The sequence below is a fragment of the Schistocerca cancellata genome, chromosome 2 (assembly GCF_023864275.1).
Source record: "Schistocerca cancellata isolate TAMUIC-IGC-003103 chromosome 2, iqSchCanc2.1, whole genome shotgun sequence".
Classification (NCBI taxonomy): Eukaryota; Metazoa; Arthropoda; class Insecta; order Orthoptera; family Acrididae; genus Schistocerca; species Schistocerca cancellata.
Window position 1 is genome coordinate 577,424,749 of NC_064627.1, and position 26,165 is coordinate 577,450,913.

The window sequence follows — 26,165 nt, forward strand, 5'->3', positions numbered from 1 at the left end:
TTTTCTTCTGATAATTACTCAGAACACAGTCTCTGGTTCTCTTAAAAATCTAGAAACTCACAGTTTCTTATAATTTTTCTGTGATTTTTCCATCCCACTTTACTGAATGAAAAAGACTTAAAATCAGCTCAGGACAAACAAGCCACTACACGTAATCCGAGTACAAAAATGTGACCATTTCCTCTGATCTTTCATTCTAAACTCTCACTTACAATATACACTACCTGTAAATAATTACAGCATACCTACTTCCTTTTAACATCCTAATGTTCTCCAAATGTTTCACTTACCAGTCATGAAGTGCAGCAAAATGGCAGTAACTGGATACAAAGCTGGGCTAAACGTAATATCCGGGCACGCATAGCCCACAACACACACAACTCTGTCCACAACACCGCGTCCTTTCCTTGTCAAATGGTATGCCATACAATGGCTACTGTCTACAAAAGTAGGCAGCAGTATAGGCCTGTCTGGGAGTTCTGCAACAATATATTTAGTACCACAGTTACTGAATACTGTAATGATACAATAAAAGCAACAACAAAGTTGCACAACAGAGAAACAAATTTAAAATTATATTGTCACTAGCTGCAAAAACAGGTATTTTAATGGAGGAAACTTATTTCTTCCTGACACTTGTGTTAATGGCTATGAAAATATTAAGAATCAAAAAGTTCCCAAAATGCTTTCCTCCCAAGCCCATAGTGTTACACTCAAATCATAAATAAACTGATACTAGCAACAACTACATTAAAACAAAACACATTCTGATGAGCAGAGCCTTCGATTTCACAAAACCTGACAAACTAATCAGAGCGTGACAGTACCACTGAAAAAGCATTTCATATACAGAGCACAATTCTTTTTCGTCACTGACCTTTGCACTGGTACCCCTGTCATGCTCATTTGAAGACTATCTGCCAGACCTTTGTGCTCATTCGAAGCTTCAGCTTGGTGAGTGCATCACATACGGCTGTTTAGTCACTCTTCAAGCTCCTGGAAGGAGATTATTTTGATGACAGGGGGGAAATGAGTGTCATCTGTTGTCCTATGAGTGTACTTCTTATAGCAAATGCATGAAACTATACTACAGTAATTACCAGTAATGATGGGAGTGGGTTAATGTTTATGAATAAAAGAGAATGTCAAAGCTAGATAACAAATAATATTTTATGAAGATCAGACCACAACACCATAATACAGACAATGTTTAATTCAAACCAGGGATGTGTTCAATTAAACATTCAAGGAACTTTTTGATCCTTAACCCAAACAAGCAATTCTTTTTCCAAAACAAAATTGTATCATGCTAATGAGCCATGTGTAGAAATAAAATGCTGAAAAATTTTGTTCCAAACAATAAAAGAGTATCTTCAGTGAACATCAATTTATGGAACACTTAATATGTTCACATTCAGAATCCACAGAGTCAAATATGACAATTGGCTTCCTAATGATATGACTTACATCTTTATTCTTTTTAAATAATAGATCATGTCTTTAATGTTTCTTCTATTTTTAGAGATATTTGGAGGAACATGTAAAGGTAAATATATTTGCAAGATACATTCACTGTCCGAAAGATGATCTCACTTGCATTACCATGCTTTATTTGGTCAACTTGTTAAAGGACATGCAGATCTGTACCAAAAACCCCATGTTACAATGTACACAGAACAGACTGTACAGCTTATATGATCTAATAAATATTAATGAGAAACCCATTTCAAGAATCGAAGATAAAGGGATGTAATTCTATTTATAATAAATTTTCAGGATTAAAAACAATGGGGTTTATACAAATTCATTTTCTAGTTATAAAACACAATTAAGCATTATTACTTCGCCTCTGAGGTCCACAAAAAAAGAAGAAAAATAGGGAGGAGAGGTAATTTGTGTTTCTATTGTTCAGAGTTATAAGCGAAGATGTGGTATGTTGGAACATATTTTCCATATACAAGTTTCTAAGTAACATGCAAACTAAGCTACCAGCTAGTAAAATATCATAGCTGCAAACAAGAATTACTGCAGACATCACAAAATTTCAGAGGCAACAAAGAAAATAGTGACAGAAAAGCCAAATGAGTAATACAGGAAAATCTGACTTCTTCTACTTCTCAACATCTTGACAAAATACTCCTCAAACATCAAATCAAACAGAATATTAAGATTCAAAACAATTAGGGATAAACACAAATAAAACCTCTCAGTATTCCCAAAGAGACACTTAACTTAAAAAGACTTTTACTCAAATCTGAACCATAACTGGCTGTTGTAATAAATTCACATATAGCAGTGCTGAAGTAGACCATAAACTACAAAATCGCAAATTGACAGTCCAACAAAAGGAATATTCACAAAATGGCAAAAAATTAACTTAATGGCATATTTTAACCACATTTCTGTAACTACATGAAATGGACACCAATAGGCAAGGTACAAAGAACTTAATGAACGTTGGTTGGATGGTTGGTTTAAAAGAGAGAAGAAGGGGCCAAACTACCAGGCCATTGGTCCCTTGTTCCTAATAAAACAATGCCAAAAGTGTGAGAATAAAACAGACGAGACGTATAACACAAAATGGAAAGAAAGGAAAAACCACAAGAACGAAGGAAAGGCAATGAACACTAAAAGGAAAAACAGAAGACAAGAAAACAACAGATGGATGCTAGAAAAAGAAGAGAGTAAAACAAGAAATCAGATTACAGCGGCTGGCCGACCACGAGAATAAAAAGGAAAGGACAGCCACTCTGCAACATAATAAAACCTCCACCCTAAAAGCACTAGGGTGGAGGACACAGGGGGACAAAGGAGATGCGCTAAGACTTAGGTCAAATGATAAAACCCACCCTCACGAATAAAATGTAAAACTAAATCAGCCAATGAGGCGTTGTCAGATAAAATGAGTGGCAACGAGTCTGGTAATCCAAGATTTTGTAGCTGGACAGTCAAAGTGGGACAGTGCACCAGAATATGGGCCACTGTCAACCGGGCACCGCAGGTACACAGAGGTGGGCCTTCACGGCGCAGGAGGTAACTGTGGGTCGCCCAAGCATGCCCAATGCGGAGCCGGCAAAGGACAACTGATTCCCTGTGAGAGGCCTGCATGGAAGACTTCCTCACATTCGTACTCTCCTTAATGACACGCAGTTTGTTGTGCATACTGTTATGCCATTCCATCTCCCAAAGCCGAAAAACCTGCGGCGTAAGTCAGAACGCAGGTCAGGTTCAGAGATGCCCATCTCCAGAAGCGGTTTCCGCATAGCCTGTTTGGCCAGCCTGTCAGCAGGCTCATTACTTGGGATGCCGACGTGTCCTGGGGTCCTCACAAACACCACTGAATGACAGGACTGGTCCAGGGCATAGGTGGACTTCTGGATGGACAGCACCAAAGGATGACGAGGGTAGCACTGGCCGATAGCTTGTAGGCTGCTCAAGGAGTCAGTACACAGAATGAACCACTCCTTGGGGCCTGAATGGATATAGTGAGTGCATGAGATATAGCCACCAGCTCCGCAGTGAATACACTGCAGCCCTCGGGCAAGGAGTGCTGTTCAATATGGCCTCTGTGGAAGAAGGTGTAGCCAACATTACCATCAGCCATTGAGCCATCGGTGTAAACCACCTCAGAGAACCAGAACACTTCAAGAACCGAGAGAAAGCGACAGCTGAGGACCGCAAGGTTAACTGAGTCCTTAGAGCCACGCGAAAGGTCCAGGCGAAGCTTCGGCCTACAGCTACACCACGGAGGGGAATGTGAATGGACCTCGAGAAGAGGTGGTACAGGCAAGGACTCCAGTTGAGACAGAAGTGATCGCACACGAACCGCAATCGTTAGCCCTGGCCTGGGCCACCTATGCAGGAGGTAAACTGCAGTGCTTGGGAAAAGAAGACTGTAATTAGGATGTTCAGGAGAGCTACAAATGTGTGCAACGTAACTGGCGAGCAGTTGTGCACGTCTGAGGGACTCCAGCCTCCACCAGTACGCCTGTTACCGGACTCGTCCAAAAAGCTCCTGTCACTAGTTGAACTCTGCAATGGTGCAATGGGTCAAGCAAACGCAATGCTGAAGGTGCAGCCGAACTATAAATAACACTCCCATAGTCAAGGTGGGATTGAACAAGAGCTCTGTAGAGCTGCAGCAGCACGGAGCGATCTGCACCCTAGTTGGTGTTGCTCAGGCAGCGGAGGGCATTGAAGTGCTGTGAACACTTCCGTTTAAGCTGATGAAGATGAGGAAGTCAAACTGGCATCGAAAACCAGATCTAACAATCGATATGTCTCCACTACAATGTGTGGATTGTCAATAAGGTAAAGTGCTGGTTCCAGATGAATGGTACGACGCCAACAGAAATGCATGACACACATCTTCACGGCAGAAAACTGAAAGCCATGGGCTAAAGGCCATGACTGCGCCTTGTGGATGGCTCCCTATAGGCAATGTTCAGCAACACCAGTACTGGAGCAGCCGTACAAAATGCTGAAGTCCTCTGCATGCAGAGAAGGTGAGACAGAGGGACCAACAGCTGCTGCTATAACGTTAATGGCCACTAAAAATTGAGAGACACTAAATACAAAGCCCTTTGGGACTCCATTCTCCTGGAATTGGATGTCATTATGGGAGGTACCAACTTGGACACGGGAAGTATGGAGAGACAGGAAGTTTTGGATAAAAATCGGGAGCTGGCCACGGGGACGCCACTCATACCATGTGGCAAGGATATGATGTCGCCAGGTCGTGTTGTATGCTTTATGTAAGTCAAAAAAGGCGGCGCCAGGTGTTGGCATCTGGAAAAGGCTGTTCGGATGGCAGACTCGAGGAACACAAGATTATCAGTGGTAGAGCGACCCCAGCGGGAACTCACCCTGACATGGAGCTAGTAGGCCACGTGACTCCAGGACCTAACCCAACCGCCGCACACCATACGTTCCAGCAGCTTACAAAGAACGATGGTGAGGCTGATGGGCTGACAGCTATCCACATCAAGCGGGTTTTTACCAGGTTTGAGCACTGGAATGATGGTGCTCTCCCGCCATTACGATGGAAAGATGTCAACGCACCAGATGCGGTTGAAGATGACAAGGATAGTAGTCAGATGAGAGATGTTTAATAATCTGGCTGTGGATGCGATCAGGCCCAGGAGCTGTGTCGGGGAAGTGTGCAAGGGCTCTGAGGAGCATCCACTCTGCAAATGGGGACTTATAGGATTCACTGTGGCATGTAGTGAATGAGAGGACTTTTCCTTCCAGCTGCCGTTTGAGAGTGCAAAAGGCTGGCAGTAATTCTCTGATGCAGAGGCTAGAGCAGAGTGCTCAGCAAAGTGCTTGGCAATCGCATTTGCGTCGGTAGATAACACGCCATTTATGGTAACACCAGGAACACCTGTTGGGGTCTGATACCCGTAAATATGTGATCTTTGCCCAGACTTGGGAGGGTGACATATGGCACCCAATGGTCAAGACATATCTCTCGCAACACTCCTGCTTCCGTCATTTGATAAGTTGGCGAATTCGGGCATGGAGCCATTTAAAGGCTATGAGGTGTTCCAGGGAAGGGTGCTGCTTATGCCGCTGTAGAGCTCGCTGACACTTTGTAATTGCTTCAGCGACTTCCGACGACCACCAAGGGACTGCCTTATGCTGGGGGCACCCTACAGAGCAAGGGACCACGTTTTCTGCTGCAGAAACAATTGATGTAGTCACCTGCTCAACCATTACATCGATGTTGCCATATGGATGAGATTCGGCAGTGAAAGGAGTGGTGAAAGTTTCCCAGTCCGCCTTGTTTGAAGCCCATCTGGGCAGGTGACCATGGGCCTGACGTTTGGGCAGTGACAAGAAGATGGGGAAGTGCTCACTAACACGCAGGTCGTGATGTGCTCTCCAGTGGATAGATGAGATAAGTCCTTGGCTGCAAATTGATAAAGCAATGACCGAGTAACTACCTCAAGCCACACTGAAATGTGCGGTGACTGCAGTTTTTAAGAGGCAGAGGTCGAACTGAGACAGTAAAGTTCTGACATCTCTGCCTTGGCCAGTAAGCAAGGTGCAACCCCACAAGGGGTTATGGGCGTTCAAATCTCCCAAAAGTAGGAATGCTTTAGCGAGTTGATCAATCAGTGCAGCTAATACATTCAGGGGTAATGCACCATCTGGAGGAAGATATACATTGCAGACAGCTATTTCTTGTGTCGTCCTTATTCTGACAGCCACAGCTTCAAGAGGGGTTTGAAGGGATACAGTGTCACTACAGACTGAGTTTAGGACATAAACACAAACTCCACCTGACACTCGATTTTATTCGCTACGGTTCCTGTATTATCCCTTATAGCCACGGAGGGCAGGGGACTGCATTGCCGGGAACCAGGTTTCCTGGAGGGCAATGCGGAGAGCAGGTGTAAAGCTTAACAGTTGCTGTAGCTCAGCTAGGCGGTAGAAAAAACTGCCACAATTCCACTGGAGGATGACGTCATCGTGAGCCTGGGACGGCATGGAAAATTCAATGAGACTTCACTCGCTCAGTTTCCAGGACTGAGATGAGGGTGAAGCTCTACAACCAGCTGCTTCTGAGCTCTTCAGCCACTGGTGGGTGTCATCTTTCCCGTTAGCAGAAACCTGGGAAGGGAGTGGCCCAAAGGACCCCTTCCTAGCAAGAGAAGCCAAAGAAGATTTATGCTTCTCTAGCTTAGAAGTGGGGACGGATGTCCCCGATGGTTGGGGGGGAGGTGTTGCTCCCAAAATAGGTGGTGCGGGAGCAAAAGGGAGGAAGTGCCCTCCATCATCAAGGGGGCAGGTGTAGCCTTCTGTCTCTAAGAGGTGACTGGGGTTGGCGGAACTGATGGTGCCAGAACTGTTGCAGTGGCGGCTCGAGATGATGTCATACATACAGGATGTAGGCGTTCAACTTTTCTCTTAGCCTCAGTGTAAGTTAGTCAGTCCAGGGTCTTGTACTCCATGATTTTCTTTTCTTTATGGAGAATCCTGCAGTCTGGCGAGCAAGGCGAATGGTGCTCTCAGCAGTTGATACAGACAGAACACATGGAGTATTGGGATGTGATGGGCGTCTGCAATCGCGAGATGTGACACTGGAAGTACAGCAGGAAGACATATGGCCGAACTTCCAGCACTTAAAGCACTGCAACGGGGGAGGGATATAGGGCTTTACATCACTGCGGTAGACCATCACCTTGACCTTCTTGGGCAATGTATCACCTTCAAAGGCCAAGATGAAGGCACTGGTGGCAACCTGACTATCATTCAAACCCCGGTGGACATGCCGGACAAAATGTACACCTCGGCACTCTAAAGTGGCGTGCAGCTCGTTATCAGACTGCAAAAGAAGGTCCCTGTGAAATATGATACCCCGGACCATATTTAAGCTCTTATGGGGCGTGATGGCTACAGAAACATTCCCCAGCTTGTCACAAGCCAGTAACATTCGTGACTGGGCAGAGGATGCTCTTTGATCAAGACTGACCCAGATCTCATTTTGGACAATCCCTCTACCTCCCCAAACTCGACCTCTAAATACCCAACGCAAAACTGAGGCTTCATCACCATGAAAGATTCCACATCAGCTCTCGAACATACAAGGTAGTGGGGCGAATAAGATCTGCTGCCATCTTTAGCCAGACATTTCTCCCTTCCCCAACTGGCTGCTCTTCAGGAAAAATGTGAAGAATGGAGATCAAACCCTCACATAAAGGCCGAAACGGGTGCAACTCCTTTTAGTCGCCTCTTACGACAGGCAGGAATAACTCGGGCCTATTATTACCCCCGGACCCACAGAGGGGACTTAAAAGAGGTGAGTATTCACTATATAGAGGATTTTTAAGTAGGCATATATGTGATCTTAAGTATAAAAGAATGTTTATTAGCCTGTCTAAACTAAAACAACAGAAATATTGCACATTTGGGTTTCTGAAGCTACAACAGTAGTTGAGAAAACCACATTCATATAATTCCATTAATATTTCAAATAATTTTGTGTGAAGTTAATAAGTCAAAAATTGTGAAAGATGCTTTAGTTACATTTGCCAATATGTGTATGTGGGGGGTGGCAGCTTGTATACGGAGGCACTAGAAGAGCAGGGATTTGTGTGCAAGTGCTGCCAAAACAAAAAATGGAAGACAAATTCCTGTTAATAATTACTTCATCTTTTGCCTACACAAATGAGTGGCTAAGTCACATATTGAACCACATATGTAATTCTTCTGCAAATGTGCGTGTTGAAAGAACTGTGCATGTTTCAGCAACTGAATCTGAGATCAATAATTTAACAACAACGATGTGTAAGGTAAGCACAACTTTTAGAAGTGTGTGTCTTACAAAGCACACAAGCTTTGCATACTTACAAAAATTAGAATAAAACAAATATGATATTTTCAACAGGTTTATACCACTGTTATTAGAGCTGGAATTCCAGCACAGTTGAACATGGATGGGTAGCACAAACAATCAGCCATGCTCTTAGGAAATGAAACATATCAGATTTTGCACGAGACTGTCAAAATGAGAAAGAAGAATATGACATATAAGAAAAAAAATGGAAAAAAGTGTTATGAAGACATCTGCTAAGTTGGTTAAAAATTATCACACAAACTGAAAAAAACTTCTTAGCCTCCCAAGTACAAGAATGAGTTGAAATGATGAAATAGTGTTTCACACGACTTACCTTAATCAACTTACTACAATGTTTCCCATCCTAATAAGGAATATGTAGTAGCTGCATTACCAGAGTTGTTAGTGACACTAGTATAATATTCACTATGCGACTGATGAAATACACTAAAATTTTAATCATGTATTTCTAAGATGTTTCATATTAACTAAGAGTTTCTAATGTGAATTAGCTATTACATAAAACTGTCTGTAAACCAACAACACATTTCACCACATATGAATAATAATAGAAATATTGCATTAATTCTATGAATGTGGCCAACAGCAAACTAATTACTAGAAGCTGTGGTTGGCAAATGGATAAAATAGGTACACTATATCAACATGTTGATCACAGAAGTTGAAGCACAAGCAATTTGTAGAGGATTTATCTTACCCGTAGTACCAAATAGCTGATTAACCATGTCCCAATAAAAGCCCTCTTGCATTGACCTGTCTGATCCATGTTGCTGACAAAGAGTTGGCCACAGCTGTGAGCGTATAGTACTATTGATAGGCCATGCATTCTCACGAATAATTTGCTTTACTTCTCCTTTTCTACCCAGCTGCAGTAAACTGTGTATGTCATTGTATGTCTTTAATGCTGGCTTCTTGTTTGGGCTATCAGCTTGGAGTGGTATGCTACTAGTGTCTACATGAGGCTGGAAACCCTCATAGATGTCTCCCTCTTCTTCAAGCACTGACAGCATATTGGGCATCACTTCTTATGAGCTCACAGTGGCTCTGCCAACTCACGTCAAGTCTTGAATCATCTCTGTAATCTGAAATGATAACCATTCAAATTAGTACATCTGAATAACAACATGAAACTAGTAAATCAGAGCTATACAGTGTTGTTCCTACATATCAAGTGGATGCCAGTGCTTGTAAATGTGGAGGACTGCATTTATTTACACAAAAAACTTGCATGATAAGCAGAAAGTTTTAGTATTAACAGGTTATCGCATTTGTCCTAATGTAGATATTCCAACTGTGGGTTGTTACAGACAGAATGATGCTAAAACATATTTCCGGCACTTCAGCAAGAAGATCTCAAACATCAGATTTCAGTTCTCTTTGTGAAACATATCATGGATGAGAACAAAAACTGACAAGCTACATATGTGGTACCTAATACATAAGAAGTAAAAACAAGAAGCAAATAAGTAAAAATAATAAGCAAGAAAGTAAAAATAATAATAAGTAACAAAAGCAGTTTCCATACAGGCTACGTGTTCTTGCCTACGGTTTGGAATGGGGTTTTACACTCTGGTGCAACAATGCAAAAACACACAAGCGATAAAAATTAGGGAGGAAATTGAAAATCCTTAGATATTCAAAAATAAAGAAAATACCAGTTTATTAGCTACCCATTATCATAAATCATAACACTGTACTCAGAAATGTAAATGAAGGTTAATATTTATATGAAACTGGTTTGTACTTTTATAAAACAAAAAACTTCTCAGCTGCTGCTGAAGCTGCACAAAAAATGGTTGTTTTGTATATTTTATAATACAGTCGCAGATCTCAACAAATTCCTTGCAATGTGTTTATTTGAGGTTTAGACCAGTACAGAGAGAGCTGATTATAGAAAGGATAGATTGCTGCTCACTGTAAAGATGACATGTTAAGTAGCAGACAGACACAACGAAAAGACTTGTTACACACTGAGCTTTCAGCATAGCCTTCTTCAGTAAAGACAACAAGCACACATTCACACAAGCAGGCACATCTCACATAAGACTGCTATCTCCTACCACTGCATTGGTTGATGTTCCAATCTGGTCTTTCCACTGCTTGAAATTAGAATACATTCTGGCAAGTTTAAAGTGAGACACCACTGAGACAGTAAAACAGTGTTATAACCAAGTTTCAGATTTTTGTTCTTCACAAATAAAGGTCACATAAACAAGAGTCATACCCATGCTGCAACGTTCTTCCTTTCTCACAGGGAGTGCTACTGCAGCAAGGTATGGGCAAACACACATGTGGAGTATGGAAAGCAGAGGACTTATATTGGCAGACTGAAGCCCTTAGTGCAGGCTGCGAACAGTGCTTGACAGCTCAGTTGGCATCAGCATTACATGTGATGCAAGGGTCCATATTTGAATACCAACCTGACGTACAGCTTTGACCAGTCACGAAACAGAGAAAAAGAATCCATCTGAAAAGTGAAAAGACTGGACACAATGACTGTAAGCTGAATAAGATTAATAAATTTCTCTTCCAAAAAGACTGGATTATGATGTATCCACTAATTTTCACAGAAAAATTTGAAGTTTTTTTGTGGGCTATCAGTCTTCTGACTGGTTTGATGTTGATCGCCATGAATTCCTCTCCTGTGCCAACCTCTTCATCTCAGATTAGCCTTTGCACCCAACAAGCTCAATCATTTGTGGGATATATTCCTACATCTGTCTTCCCTTACAGTTTTTACCCTCTACAGCTCCCTCTAGTGCTCCAGTGCCATGAAAATTATTCCTTTATGTCTTACCATGCTGTCTCCTCTTCTTGTCCATGTTTCCCACATTTTCCTCTCCTTGTTGGTTTGGTTGAAAACCAACTCATTTCTTATACTGTCAGTTCACATAATTTTCAACATTCTTTTGTAGCAATATATTTCAAGCAATTCAATTCTCAGTTTGACTGGTTTTCCCATAGTCCACAGTTTGTTTCCACACAATATTGTATTCCAAATACACATTCTCCAAAATCACTTCTCAAAATTGGTGTTTGATACTAGTAGGCTTCTTTTGGCCATGTAGCCACGAATGTCCCTCTTTGCTTGCTAGTCTGTTTTTTATGTACTTGCTTTGTTTATCATGTGGCATTTTCCTTCCAAATCAGCAGAATTTTTCCACTTCATGGCCTGAAAACACCCTTTTCACTAATCTCATCTCTGCTATTCCTTATTATTTTTATCTTACTTCAGTTTACTCTCAGTCTATATTCTTGTGCTGAGTAGACCGTTCATTCCACCTAACACGTTCTCAGATTCTTCTGTGCTTCCACTTACGATAGTCATGTAATCAGCAAATATTATCTGAGATATCCTCCGCTCTTGAATTTCAATAGCACTCCTGAATCTTTCTTCTCCATCACCTATGTGTAAACTGAACACTAGAAGCAAAAGACTATACACCAGCCTTATATCTTTTTTAATTTGAGCTCTTTCATACAGCCATTTCGTCTTTGCTTCCTGCAATTCCTATTTCCTTCACTACTTACGCTGCTACTATGTGATCAAAAGTATCCGGACACCCCCAAAAACATATGTTTTTCATATCAGGTGCATTGTGCTGCCACCTACTGCCAAATACTCCATATCAGCGACCTCAGTAGTCATTTGACATTGTGAGAGAGCATAATGGGGCACTCCACAGAACTCATGTACTTCAAACTTCGTCAGGTGATTGGGTGTCACTTGTGTCATACGTCTGTACGTGAGATTTCCACACTCCTAAACATCCCTAGGTCCACTACTTCCAATGTGATAGTAAAGTGGACACATGAAGGGACATGTACAGCACAAAAGCGTACAGGCTAACCTCGTCTGTTGACTGACAGAGACTGCCGAGAGTTGAACAGGATCATAATGAGTAACAGGCAGAGATCTATTCAGACCATGACACAGGAATTCTAAACTGCATCAGGATCTAGTGCAAGTACTATAACAGTTAGGTGGGAGGTGAGAAAACTTGGATTTTATGGTTGAGCGGCTGCTCATAAGCCACACATCACCCTGGTAAATGCCAAATGACGCCTCGCTTAGTGTAAGGAGCGTAAATATTGGATGACTGAACAGTGGAAAAACGTTGTGTGGAGTGACGAATCACGGTACACGATGTGGCGACCCGATGGCAGGGTGTGGGTATGGCAAATGCCCGGTGAACGTTATCTGCCAGTGTTTGTAGTGCCAACAGTAAAATTCGGAGATGGTGGTGTTATGGGGTGGTCGTGTCTTTCATGGTGGGGGCTTGCACCCCTTATTATTTCGCATGGCACTGTCTCAGCACAGGCCTACATTGATGTAGTGCTTCCCACTGTTGAAGAGCAATTCAGGGATGGCGATTGCATCTTTCAACTCAATCAAGCACCAGTTCATAATGCACGGCCTGTGGGGAGGTGGTTACACGACATTAACATCCCTGTAATGGACAGGCCTGCACAGAACCCTGACCTGAATCCTACACAACACTTTTGAGATGGTTTGGAATGCCGACTTCGTCCGAGGCCTCACCGACAAACATCAGTACCTCTCCTCAATGCAGCACTCTGTGAAGAATGGGCTGCCATTCCCTGAGAAACCTTCCAGCACCTGATTGAACGTATGCCTGTGACAGTGGAAGCTGTCATCAAGGCTAAGGGTGGGCCAACACCATATTGTATCCCAGCATTACTGATGGAGGGCGCCTCAACTTTTAAGTCATTTTTCAGCCAAGTGCCTGGATACTTTTGATCATATAGTGTATATTCCTCTTTTTTCCTATAGATTTTTCTACTTTCTTCTTTCGTCAGTCAGTTGAATTATTTCTTCCATTACCCAAGATTTCTTCAGTTACCTTTATGGTACTACACTTGTCTAACATCTGCGACTGCCCTTTTTATAAGTGTATATTCTTCTGCAACTGGCTTCCTACTGTGGTATTCATTATAGCTATATTTACCGTCTTAGAGAGATTCAAACTCACGTCATTTATCCTACTTCAGTCAGTTCCAATTTCTTTCCACATTAACCAAATCGTCCGTAAGAATTAAATTTCAGTCTATTCTTCGTTATTACTAGATTGTGATTTAAGTCAGCATCTGCTCAGAGGTACTCCATACAAGTTTTGCTACGCTCAAATTGAAGCAATACTGTAAGGGAAACCACTGACACACTAAAAAAGGAAGCACAGCTAATTATTTGAAACTCCATTCACCTCGAGTGTGCCATCTCATTTTGTACCTCTCAGTTCTTTTATATGCCGCAAGGGATGGTGATGTTACATTTGATTGGGAGTTTAGACGGCAACTGGCCACCTTGCTTCCGGAGTCGTCCTTGCAAGAGTATAATCAGAATAGAAAAAAATCACACATCTTTTTATGTGAATTACTCCTGACATCTCCCGTCTTGTGAAGGCACTGTTACTGATAAAATCTGGATAGACCTCATTGAATTCGGATTTTAATTTTTTTTATAAGTTCCAAGTACTACAAGAACGAATGATAAGTCAAGCCACAGTCAAATGTGCTTAAAACAATATTACCTCCTATCTCACAACCGACAATACCGTGGGTTTCGAAGTTCTGTCTGCGGTCAGTCGCGTCAAGAAAGCCTTCAATTAGCAGGAAGACATAGATTCGTTTATGTTCCCAAAATATTGTATGTTTTCCATTGTCTATTTCGGAACTGATATTTGTTTTCCCCATCGCTCTTTTGGCTAAATAAGTTTTAAGATGTGAGGATTTACACTTCTATGAGAACGAAGCACTGAGGCGCGCAGATTACTTTATCGCCAAAAGTGGGACTGTTTGTTACTAAGAGAGAGAGAGACTATAACACGATAAGAAGCTACAAGCATCTTTGTGTGTACAGAGGCCTAGCAAAACAATGTAGATAATCGAGTACGCCTATTAAAAGAAACTGTAAACAGCCGCGGATTATTATTAACGAGTCTGCTGGAACTGGCTTTCAGTCACACACTAATTCGACATAAACATTAATTTACACACGTAATTCAATCCGTCACATTATGATTCTGATACGTAGCGTGGATTCGCTTCTTCGAACAATATGTTTAATAGCGCTGACGCCAAGAAATTGGCCATGGTTTTCTCTCGAGAACCATGCAACTGTCAGAAATGAGTAAGGTTGTACGAGGGCCGAGTTCAGCTTCTGGTGCACACAGCCAAGGTCGCCCGGTGCATCGTAAGTGCTCTGTTTTACTGTAATTTAGGAAGCTCCATTTACCTAACAATTCAAAGGGATTACGTGATAGCTGTTGCAAAACTGCCCTCTCCCCCTCTATACTGCAACTGTATTCTTATTTGAAGAACAACAAATGTTTAACATCGTTAAAAATGGAAGATAAGTGCTTAGTTCCTCGTTATCCAGCAATATGCTCTGTACAATTGCAGCTGAAGAACAAATCAGGCATTCGAATATATCCTTTCTTTTTGTCCCGATAGAAAACCATACACATCACATATTTCTGTCATAAATGCTGCAGCGTTGCACGTTTCCATAGAATATCAATAGCTCATTCAGCAGAAGCGTTTTTTTTCCTCTTTTTTGGGTGGGGGTGGGGGGTGGTAGCTGGTAAAGATTCAATACAGCGATTTATTAGCCACGAAAGTCGCAAGTAACGTATCCACCTTCGAAGAAAAAACGTTTTGAAACTTGGTTAGGGCATCTCCGTACAAGTCGCTTCCCTGTGGAAACCGGAAAAAATGTTTTGCTACAGCACTTTCAAATAACAGTACTTCTCGTACCGTGTCTATTGGGTCGGCAGTGTTATATGGGTTGATGCAATGTTAGTTACAGCTGGTGGCGGTAAGCACTTCCTGGCGCCACCACTTGCAAATTTGCAATTCGCGTATCTGGAAAAATTGTTATCTTACGAACTAAGACGAAACTCCGTCTCTCTATCTATACCATAGGCAAAGTAATACTGACTGTAGAGAGAATTTGTTGAAGGATACGAGTATCATTATTTCAGATCTAGTCGGCGCTACTGATATACATAGCCTGCCTATTCCAAAAAACGACAAGCAGCAATCAGCAGGAGCAGAAGGCAGCAGCGGCGCTAGACGAAGCGTTCCGGCTTGTAAAAGACGCGCCCGCGCCACCGCGCCGAGTATCGCAGGGTTATTTATACGCCTGGCTGCTGACCTGTTATAACAGCGGAAGCTCCGCGGAGACTACATGTCGTATGTTGAAATTATTCTAGACGTCAGTGAACTGATTCAAGACTGTGACAAATAATGTTTCTGCACCCTTTTCGTCCAAACAGACGCAAAATCGAACTATTAGCAATTTCCGAAAACTTATTGTGATCGTTTACTTTTCATACACTTACGGAAGTGGAAAAAAGTCGAGCACTGTTTTAATATAGTAAAGAGCAACCAGTTGCTTTAGTTCTAAGTAAAATCTAGGTAGGTAGGTAGGTAGGTACAGCTGTCTTGGCAACATAATACATCGAACAATCGACAGATGTCTATATAACTTAATAAGCTCGAGGACAACTCTGTACTGCTATTCCGCTATTCACGTTACATTCCGTTGAAGAGTTCTCACTCTTGGGTAATATCCTTGAAACAAGATGAAACTTAGTTTACATTCTTGCTCGGAAACGCAATGCAGTGAAACGATTTTTCAGCCGATGGCGCAGGTCACACAAACGGCAAAGTCGTGTAAGCACAGACCGGTGCAACAATACTTAATATGTTGTGATTTTTGTTCTGAGCAGCGCAAGCATGTAATAACTTGGGAGAAAGTGTACGGCGAATTCTAACGAATGCAAAGCGAAATGCATACTTTTCAACACTACTGCACGCTATAAATAAGAACTATGGTTGATGGGAGACCTTAGTACTAAGAGTGGCGAGAGGACACGAGGGTCTATGAGGATGAGGAGTCTCTTGGGAATGTAATACTATTTGACGAAGTGCAATTCAAACAGGACGGTGTAGACATTGGCATAATTACACTGACGAAAAAGATCCCAAAAAAATAATTTAGAGTAATAAAATTTCGGGAATACATTTGTCTGAGTAACATATGTAAGTGATTAATATTGCAAGACCACAGGTTAATGTAAGCATGAGATAAGCCACATTAGATGTGAAATGCTAGTACATTAATAATGAGTGTAACCGCCGCGATGGCGAATGCAAGCATGCAAACGTGACAGATCTCAGTTTGTGGGATGGAGTTCTCTGTGCACCCTCGCCAACTCGGACAGGTTACCTTGAACGTAATCCAGTGTGTTTATTTCAACATTCTCTGTTACCGATTGTTTGCCCTTTGTTCTGTACATTGAGGTGACAAAGGACAAGGTAAAGTGACATGCACATATACATGTGTCGGTAGTATCACGTACACAAGGTATAAAAAGGCAGTGCACTGCGGAGCTGCCATTAGTACTTAAGGCGATTCACGTGAAAAGGCGTCAGACATGATTACGGAATTAACAAACTTTGAACGCGGAATGGTTGTTGGAGACAGACGCACTTGGGACATTCCATTTCGGAAATCGGGAGGGATTTCAATACTCTAAGATCCACAGTGTTAAATTTCAGATACTACCTCTCACCACGGACGACGCAGTAGCCGACGGCTTCACTTAAAAGACCAAGAGCAGCGGCGTTTGCGTAGAGTTGTCTGTGCTAACAGACAAGCAGCAGTCCGTGAAATTAATGTGGCACATACGACGAATGTATAAGTTAGGACAGTGGAGCGAAATTTGGCTTAAATAGGGTATGGCAGCAGACGACCGACGCGAGTGTCTTTGCTAACAGCGCGACATCGCATGCAGTGCCCCTCCTGGGCTCGTGACAATATCGGTTGGAAACTAGACGACAGGAAAACCGTGGCCTGGTCTGATGAGTCCCGATTTCAGTTGGTATGAGCTGCTGGTAGGGTCCGAATATGGCGCAGATCCCACAACGTCATGGACCCAAGTTGTCAACAAGGCACGGTGCAAGCTATTGGTGGATCCATAATGATGTGGGCTATGTTTACACGGATTGGACTGGATCCTCTGGTGCAACTGAATCGAACACTGACTGGAAATGGTTATGTTCGGCTACTTGGAGTCCTTCTGCAGCCATTCACGAACTTCATCTTCGCAAACAATGATGGAACTTTTATGGATGACAACGCGCCATGTCATCAGCCCACAATTGTCCGCGATTGGTTTGGAGAACAATCTAGACAATTCGAGCGAGTGACTGGGCCACCCAGATCGTCCAACATGAATCCCATCGAATATTTTTGGGACATAATCGACAGGTCAGTTCGTGCACAAAATCCTGCACCGGCAACACTTCCACAACTAAGAATAGCTATAGAAGCAGCATGGGTCAGTATTTCTGCGGGGGCTTCCAATGACTTGTTGAGTCCATGCCACGTCAAGTTATTGCACTACGCCGGATAAAAAGACGTCCGACTCAATATTAGAAGGTATCCAACGACTTTTGTCACCTCAATGTACAGAGTTATTACAAATGATCGAAGCGATTTCACAGCTCTACAATAACTTTATTATCTGAGATATTTTCACAATGCTTTGCACACACATACAAAATCTCAAAGTTTTTTTTAGGCATTCACAAATGTTCGATATGTGCCCCTTTAGTGATTCGGCAGACATCAAGCCGATAATCAAGTTCCTCCCACACTCGGCGCAGCATGTCTCCATCAATGAATTGGAAAGCATCGTTGATGCGAGCTCGCAGTTCTGGCACGTTTCTTGGTAGATGAGGTTTGAACACTGAGTCTTTCACATAACCCCACAGAAAGAAATCGCATGGGGTTAAGTCGGGAGAGCGTGGAGGCCATGACATGAATTGCTGATCATGATTTCCACCACGACCGATCCATCGGTTTTCCAATCTCCTGTTTAAGCAATGCCGAACATCATGATGGAAGTGCAGTGGAGCACCATCCTGTTGAAAGATGAAGTCGGCGCTGCCGGTCTCCAGTTGTGGCATGAGCCAATTTTCCAGCATGTCCAGATACACGTGTCCTGTAACGTTTTTTTTTTTTTTTTTTTTTCGCAGAAGAAAAAGGGGCCGTAAACTTTAAACAGTGAGATTGCACAAAACACGTTAACTTTTGGTGAATTGCGAATTTGCTGCACGAATGCGTGAGGATTCTCTACCGCCCAGATTCGCACATTGTGTCTGTTCACTTCACCATTAAGAAAAAATGTTGCTTCATCACTGAAAACAAGTTTCGCACTGAACGCATCCTCTTCCATGAGCTGTTGCAACCGCGCCGAAAATTCAAAGCGTTTGACTTTGTCATCGGGTGTCAGGGCTTGTAGCAATCGTAAACGGTAAGGCTTCAGCCTTTCCCGTAAGATTTTCCAAACCGTCGGCTGTGGTACGTTTAGCTCCCTGCTTGCTTTATTCGTCGACTTCCGCGGGCTACGCGTGAAACTTGCCCGCACGCGTTCAACCGTTTCTTCGCTCACTGCAGGCCGACCCGTTGATTTCCCCTTACAGAGGCATCCAGAAGCTTTAAACTGCGCATACCATCGCCGAATGCAGTTAGCAGTTGGTGGATCTTTGTTGAACTTCGTCCTGAAGTGTCGTTGCTGGAGAAAGCTTCATTTGATGCTGCCCTTACACATTGTACACGGGTGGCAGAGTTCTGACAACATGTTCTCATTTCCACCAAGTGGTCATAACACGATCCAGCTACAAGAGGCAGAGGGACTGTCCACAACCATGCTAGGGTTTTGCTGTATGTGGCCGTTAGCAGGAAGGTTCGAAAAATGTGACTTGTTTCGAGATATGAGAATGCCACGAATGTGATTCACTAGTGGCGGTAATCATTGAAAAGGCATCTCCATAGGATCCAACTTTTATTCCATTTGTTGCGAGTTGTCACGGCTAATGGTGGTAGTAAGCAACACATTCCGCACAGGCAAGAGAGAGAGAGTCGTAATTTGCAGCATACACGTTTTCTTCAAGTACAGAGCAAATACGTAAGTTAACTGCAACCGTCACATGCAACCCGCAAAAATAAAATCCCCGTTCGTGTCTCAAGCTGTGCGAACCGCCATCGTTCGTGGATCTATCTGTAGTCGCTTTGGAGCGCCGTAGACGGTTGAAAGGAGAGACTTGATTCCAAATCACAGACAGCGTTACTACCAGACAGCTAACACTATGGATCTGAAAAGCTAGTGTATTGGTCATATGATTTAGTACATTTCTTATGACCTCAACCTAGAATTACATCTATGTGATTTTTCACATAGTACGCCATCCACTGTATGTGATCGTTCTCAATCAACCATTATCCTCGCTCGCCTGTAACTTTGTGCATATATTGCAGAAGCTCTGTTACACTTTCTAAATGGTTATCAAGATAGAATGCTTTAGAAGTACTGTTAATTAGCGTGGGAAATATCTAGCAGCGGCAAGAGGGAGTTGGAAATATCGGCATATCATCACCTTCCTTAGCCGCATCACTTTCTAAATTCGGTGATACGGGCGATTTTATTAAGGGTTTACACTGTTGCTGTCGTACATCCGCACTTTTGGTCTGTTAATACAAACCCCGTGATCACCGTCTGCATTCAATTTCGAAGTATTTTTGTGGAGAACCACTTCATTCGGAAGCAGTACCATATATCGATTTGTAAAGCATGTACAGTTTATAATGTGGATACCATTATCAATACCTCTGAGTGTCTGTAGAACAAAGAGGGCTTTTTAAGCAGGGTGACAGTGACATTCGTTGTGATCATGTTTTTAACATCTAGTTGCTTATAAGATGATTATGTCTTTCTTCCTACAGCACACTGGTACTATTAGCAAGAAAAGCAAATGAGGAATGTCCATCCATTGCGTATTTTCGCTCAATATTGTTTGGTGCCACCAGCATTCAGTTATTGGCGAAGTATTATACTTAGTAGGGGATATGTGATAAAGTCACTGTGATTGGCAGGCTTATAAAATTTGTGTAATGGTGTCATTGTTCCGACATGTGCAAAGAAAATGACTATGTGCGGTTTTAAGGCCTGTAAAGATTTGACATGGGAGATAGCAGTTTCAATGCACTGATAGCCGTAAAAGGGGGGGGGGGGGGAGGATTTTACAAGGAAAGTTATGACGATTCATAAGGAGGATATAGGCACTGGTATTTCCACAGCCACAGCGATGGGAGGGAGGGGTTATTCCGATACTTTGCACATTGTTGAAAGTCGCCAGTTTGGGGCTACAATAGTAATATTTAATTGTAATTACAGCGATAAATATGTTGCTGGTTTTCTAGGACAATACTGTTTGGCATGATATGGCAGTAGCACGCAATAGGACGTGGCTTCTTAGAGAGAGAGAGAGAGAGAGAGAGAGAGAGAGAGAGAGAGAGCGCGGGTTTCGACATGAATTTCTCAGATATCAATATCAAAGGGTTGTCGCCACTTTACGCTTTTGTTTGAGATCAGCATGATATCTGGTCTGCCAGTTCTGGGTCCCGAGCGGGTGTAGTATGTCCTGCACGTGCTATAGTATGTGAAGCAGCTGGCCCAGTGAAGCAGTCGGGGATGTGGCTGCACAATGCCCTGGGGTTGGAGCAATAGATTTTTAACAGCATAATTACAAGCAGTGATTTATGTTGACAGTATTCCTTGCATGTTTGGGATGAAGAAAGTTCTACAATTGTTTGAATATTTCAAGCTGCCTTGTCACTCTCAAAAGGGTTAAGTAAACAGTATTCCAGACACTGCAGTCAATGAATAGGGACAATATTTCACATACTGCCTTGTCAACCAGAAATTGTTTAAACAATATTCCATACACTGCAACTGCTTCCCTGCCAAATAATCAACAACTGAGTCTTTTTCCCTTCAATTTTCAGGAGGGGGAGGGCTGAAAGGTTTCACAGAGGGGTTAATTAATTGAGTCATTTAATTAGTCAATCAAATCGATAAAGTGGGAGGGGAATATTCAAATAACAGTTCTGAAAGTGACTTGTGTCAGCAAGGGGGAGGGAGGGTTGGAGGTTTACTGAGGGGTGGGGAGAGGTGGTGGAGGGTTGGGGGCTTCTCAGAAGAGATTGTAATCCACTTAGCAGAACAATGGGTTAAGGACCGGTCAATGAAAAGAGAATAGATGTGCCCCTGAATGTGTGCTTGCCTCTGATATAGGCAACCTGTACAAACAAAATGTATTAGCACACCAGTTACCCTACTCCTCACATGGCACTATCGAATGTGAAGACCATGGTGGTCAGGGTCTGGCTATGGCGCATCATACTTCATCTGAAGCAGCAATCTGAACGTCAGTTGGCTCCACTGTTACTCAATGAACTGTTGCAAATCCTTTATTTCAAGGATACCTCTGAGGCTGAAGCCCTGTGGAGTGCATTACACTGAGTACAAACCAATGCCATTTGTGACTTCGGTGATGTCAAGCAAGAGCTCATTGTAAGTCTGTTACATTTTCCGATGAAAGCTGGTTATGTCTCAGTGCTAGTAATGACCGTGTGTTGGTTAGGAGCCCTGTAACAAACCTGTCTGCGTGCTAGACACACTGAACCTGTACCTTGAGTGCGATTTTGTATGACAGCAGGAGCACTCTCGTGGCTATCCCACACACCTTGACTGAAAATTTGTATGTCAATCTGGTGATTCAATGTTTTGTGCTGCCTTTCTGGAACACCATTCCAGGGGGCGTTTTCCAGCTGGATAACACGTGTCCACATATCAGTGTCTTAACCCAACATGCTCTACAGGTTGTCGACATGTTGCCTTGGCCCGCGCTATCACCAGATCTGTTACCAATCGAGCACATATGGGACATCATCGGACGACAACTTCAACATAATCCACATACAACATCAACCGTCCATGTGTTCCCTAACGGAGTGCAATAGGCACAGAACAAATCAATCAACTTCATTCACAGCACAGCAGTGGACACGTCCAAACAGCATTGCTCATCCCGCCTTTCTGTCAACTTTCCACGTTGACCTATCTTACTACACCGGTTCCGTACAAGCGACTGCCACATACACACAACATTAACGGGCTGGTGCCAGTTCTACACCGTCTACGGCGCTCCAAAGCGACTATAGTTAGATCTGCGAACGATGGCGGTTCGCACAGCTTGAGACACGAACGGGGATTTTATTGTTGCGGGTTGCATGCGACGGTTGCGGTTAACTTATATATTTCCTCTGGGCTTGAAGAAAACGTGTATGCTGCAAATTACGACTGTCTCTTGCCTGTGCGGAATGTGTTGCTTACTACCACCATTAGCCGTGACAACTCGCAACAAATGGAATAAAAGTTCACCGAATAACTCGCTACGAACGCGTTTACTGCTCACGTTGGCTACAATATTCACAGCAGAGTGCTGGGAACACTACTGAACGCTCGTTGGCTGTCGGAGAATACGTGTCGCAGATGCGCAGGGTAGGCCTAAATTCGACCACCATCGTTCGGAAATCCAATTGTAGTATGCTCTTTCAAGTGTTGATTAGTATTTTGTTCGGTGAGCTTCATAATCAATATTTACATGAAACTCTTTATTGCAGAATGAGATCTGCGTGGACATAATCAGGTCTAACACCAGAACTTCCTGGCGGAGATTAATGCTCATTCTGTCCAGTCCCCTAGTGGTGGGGCAGAAACGCAGCAGTTCTTTGCTGCGACGCAGTTTAAATGTGGTGGATCGTCGCGTGGGTAATGTAAAACAAGCGGCACAAGTAGTTAATAGACAATTTCCTCGCTGGGCGAATGGGTGCGCTGGGGATGTCAGTCAGTTTACCATCCTGTGCGTCAGATTTAACGCTATGGGGCGAAGACTTCTCCCAGTCGCCTCAGACCAATTTTACTTTATGTTTTTAGATCTTATACATAGACAGATGCTGTCATCCAGTATCCTCGCTTCTCCCTTGAAGCTACTGCTCGCACTTCAATAAAAGGTGTTCTCACCGGTCTGAAGCCATTGCCATTGCTTGTTACCAAAAAGGTGTACCCTTACGGGAAAATAAGAGAGAAACCTCGTTCCGTCACAGAGGATGTTGTAACCTTTTGTTTGCTATCAAAAGGAAACAACCTAGCTCTTTTAATTAAATATTTATTCCGAGAGAATGTGATTGTAAAATGAACGTTTCAAGGATCAATGTAGCGAAATATATTATGGAAGTCGGCGTCGACCTGCCACTGAAACTATTTCTCAGCAGAAACAGCGACAGTCGAAAAACGAATACGAATAATAAACGAACAGAAACTGTCACTCACATCCTTAACGAAATCTTTCAGTATTAAATCACAATGTTAAAGCATCACAGTAGCCCTAGAGAGAGAAGTGTAAATGGTTGTCACCTTGTAAGATATCTCCTTCTCGTTGCAAATGCTATAACATCTTGTAAATAATTTTTTTTTGTACAAAAGTCAGATAAGGATGTGATTTAGTCTATTCCTAATACCTAAAATACGAAACGAGTGTCAACGTTAACTTTCTATGTATGGCCATTCATTAAATGATTTCCATGTAAGCTTTCGATGAAGTTCATGTATGCCTATTCCCGTGATCACGACGATGAGAAAGATGGTACTCGTCATTCTTCGCACAGGAGACATTGTAACTAATGTGTATCTATTTATCACTGAAGAGTGTACTATTTGATGAATTATGCCAACGGTAAAAAAAGTCTTAGCTTTGCAACGAAGTATATCACCAGAATTTCCTGTGAGCATGAGCGTCACTTTCTTAAGGAAAGAAGTTGATTCCATCTCGAAAGAAGGAGAACACATTTCAGCATAGACCCTAAATAGCTTACACCATTAACCATAAAACTGAGCACCATACAGCATATGGTATGACGTTAATATGAAAATACACTGTGATGGTGTAATTCACTATAAAGTACTTCTGCGGAGAATAGTTCTCTAGTGTGTGGGTGAGTCTTCCTGATTTCTGTTTTTCTGGGTTTACACTGCTGAATAGAACGCCTCTCGAACACTAAAGTAGTTTCGATTTTGAATTAGTTTTAAAATAATTATACTGATGGTTCTAACAAAGAAAACATATTGATTATCGGGGACAATGTGCGGAGAAACTGACCTCTGGAATGTACAGTATTCGAAACAGAGGTATAATAAATGTTACATTCCACTCAAGCAGATGAGCTGTAGCCGTGTAATGACTTTCTTCAACCGATTCGACACGCTGAGTACTGCTTATACTATTCTGAGATGGTATGTAACTGAACACTGGTCCAGGGCAACTCCTTCTGTAGCAGTTTGAAGATAGCATCGTTCTTCTGCTTACCAGATTGCGAATGTTCCCAAGTGCTGGAGAATGCTAACTGCGTATGTTCCCCTCTTAGGCGACGGTCCTAGAAGTAATTACTACACAACGGTGGTTTATGCCGAAACATGGCTATTCAAATAGTATTTTTAGTGAAACGTGGATGTAAGTGTTATATACAGGGTGTCAATCATTGAACTGTATGAAATAAAATCGTCATAACTTCTGAACGGTTTGCTTTAGGACGTTCAAACTGCACGGTTGGCCGCGGGGCATAATGGGAATTAGTATGCGCATGCATGGTTTGGTTTAGCGACGAAGCCCACCTTCATGTGGATAGGTTCGTCAAGCAAAATCGGCGCATTTGTGGGACTGAGAATCCGCATTTCGCGATCAAGAAGTCTCTTACCCTCAACAGTTGACTGTGTAGTGTATAATGGCCAGTCACGGAAAAATCGATGCGAACCTTCCTTAGTGGCATGGTGACTTCCGAACGGTACGTGAAGGTTTTGGAAGATGATTTCATCCCCATTATCCAAAGTGACTCTGATTTCGACAGGATGTGGTTCATGCAAGACGGAGCTCGACCCCATCGAAGAGGGATAGTGTATGATGTCCTGGAGGAGCACTCTGGGGACCGCATTCTGGCTCTGGGGTACCCAGAGGACAATGACATGGGTCATCGATTGGTCGCCACTTTCTCGGGATCTGAACACACGCGACTCCTTTTCGTGGGGCTGTATTAAAGACAAGGTTTAGAGCAAAAACCTCAAAACCACTGCTGAACTGAAAACAGCCATTCAGTAGATCATCGACAGCATCGATGTTCCGACACTTCAGCGGGTCATGCAGAATTTCGCTCTTCGTCTGCGCCACATCATCGCCAATGATGGCAGGCATATCGAGCATGTCATAATCTAAATCCGAATATCTGTATTGGCGTTTACATGTTGAATAAAGTGTGTGCACGCTGTAGTTTGTAACTAATTTACGTATTTTTTATATAGTTCGATAATTGTCACCCTTTAAATACCTAGGGCAGTCAATAACAAGGGTAACTGACATAATGGAGGTTAAGTAACAGTTAAAATACATGATATGTAATTTTATGAAATGATAAAATCACTCATACGCTGAAACCTATTATCAAATTTTGAATATCAATAAAATTTTAATGTACCTTTACCATTCGGCCCGTTAATGTATATATGCAAGTGGGCACACTGTACTCAGCAAACAAATGCAAATACGTCGGCATCCACACAGACACTCCACAAGCCACCGTACGGTGCGTGGCGAAGGGTACCCTGTCACTACTAGTCATTTCCTTTCCTGTTCCACTCGCAAATAGAGCGAAGGAAAAACGACTATCTATATGCCTCCATATGAGCCCTAATTTCTCGTAACTTATCTCCGTGGTCCCAAGGCGCTATGTTTGTTGGCGCCAGTAGGATTGTTCAGCAGTCAGATTCAAATGCCGGCTCTACATTTTCGCAATAGTGATTCTCGAAAAGAACGTCGCCTT

General features: G+C 42.7%; 1 protein-coding gene across 5 annotated transcripts in view; it reads right to left on the reverse strand.

The window, feature by feature from the left end:
* LOC126162182 (GTPase-activating protein skywalker) overlaps positions 1-26,165 on the reverse strand; it is a 310,386-nt gene that overhangs the window by 84,111 nt on the left and 200,110 nt on the right. For all 5 annotated transcript variants that reach the window (XM_049918508.1, XM_049918507.1, XM_049918506.1 and 2 more), the window contains exons 3-4: positions 9,060-9,444; positions 291-479 (exon numbers count right to left, since the gene is read on the reverse strand). In XM_049918508.1, the coding sequence (XP_049774465.1) occupies positions 291-479; positions 9,060-9,381 (511 nt within the window). In that variant the 5' untranslated portion in view covers positions 9,382-9,444. The remainder of the gene's footprint in view (positions 1-290; positions 480-9,059; positions 9,445-26,165) is intronic.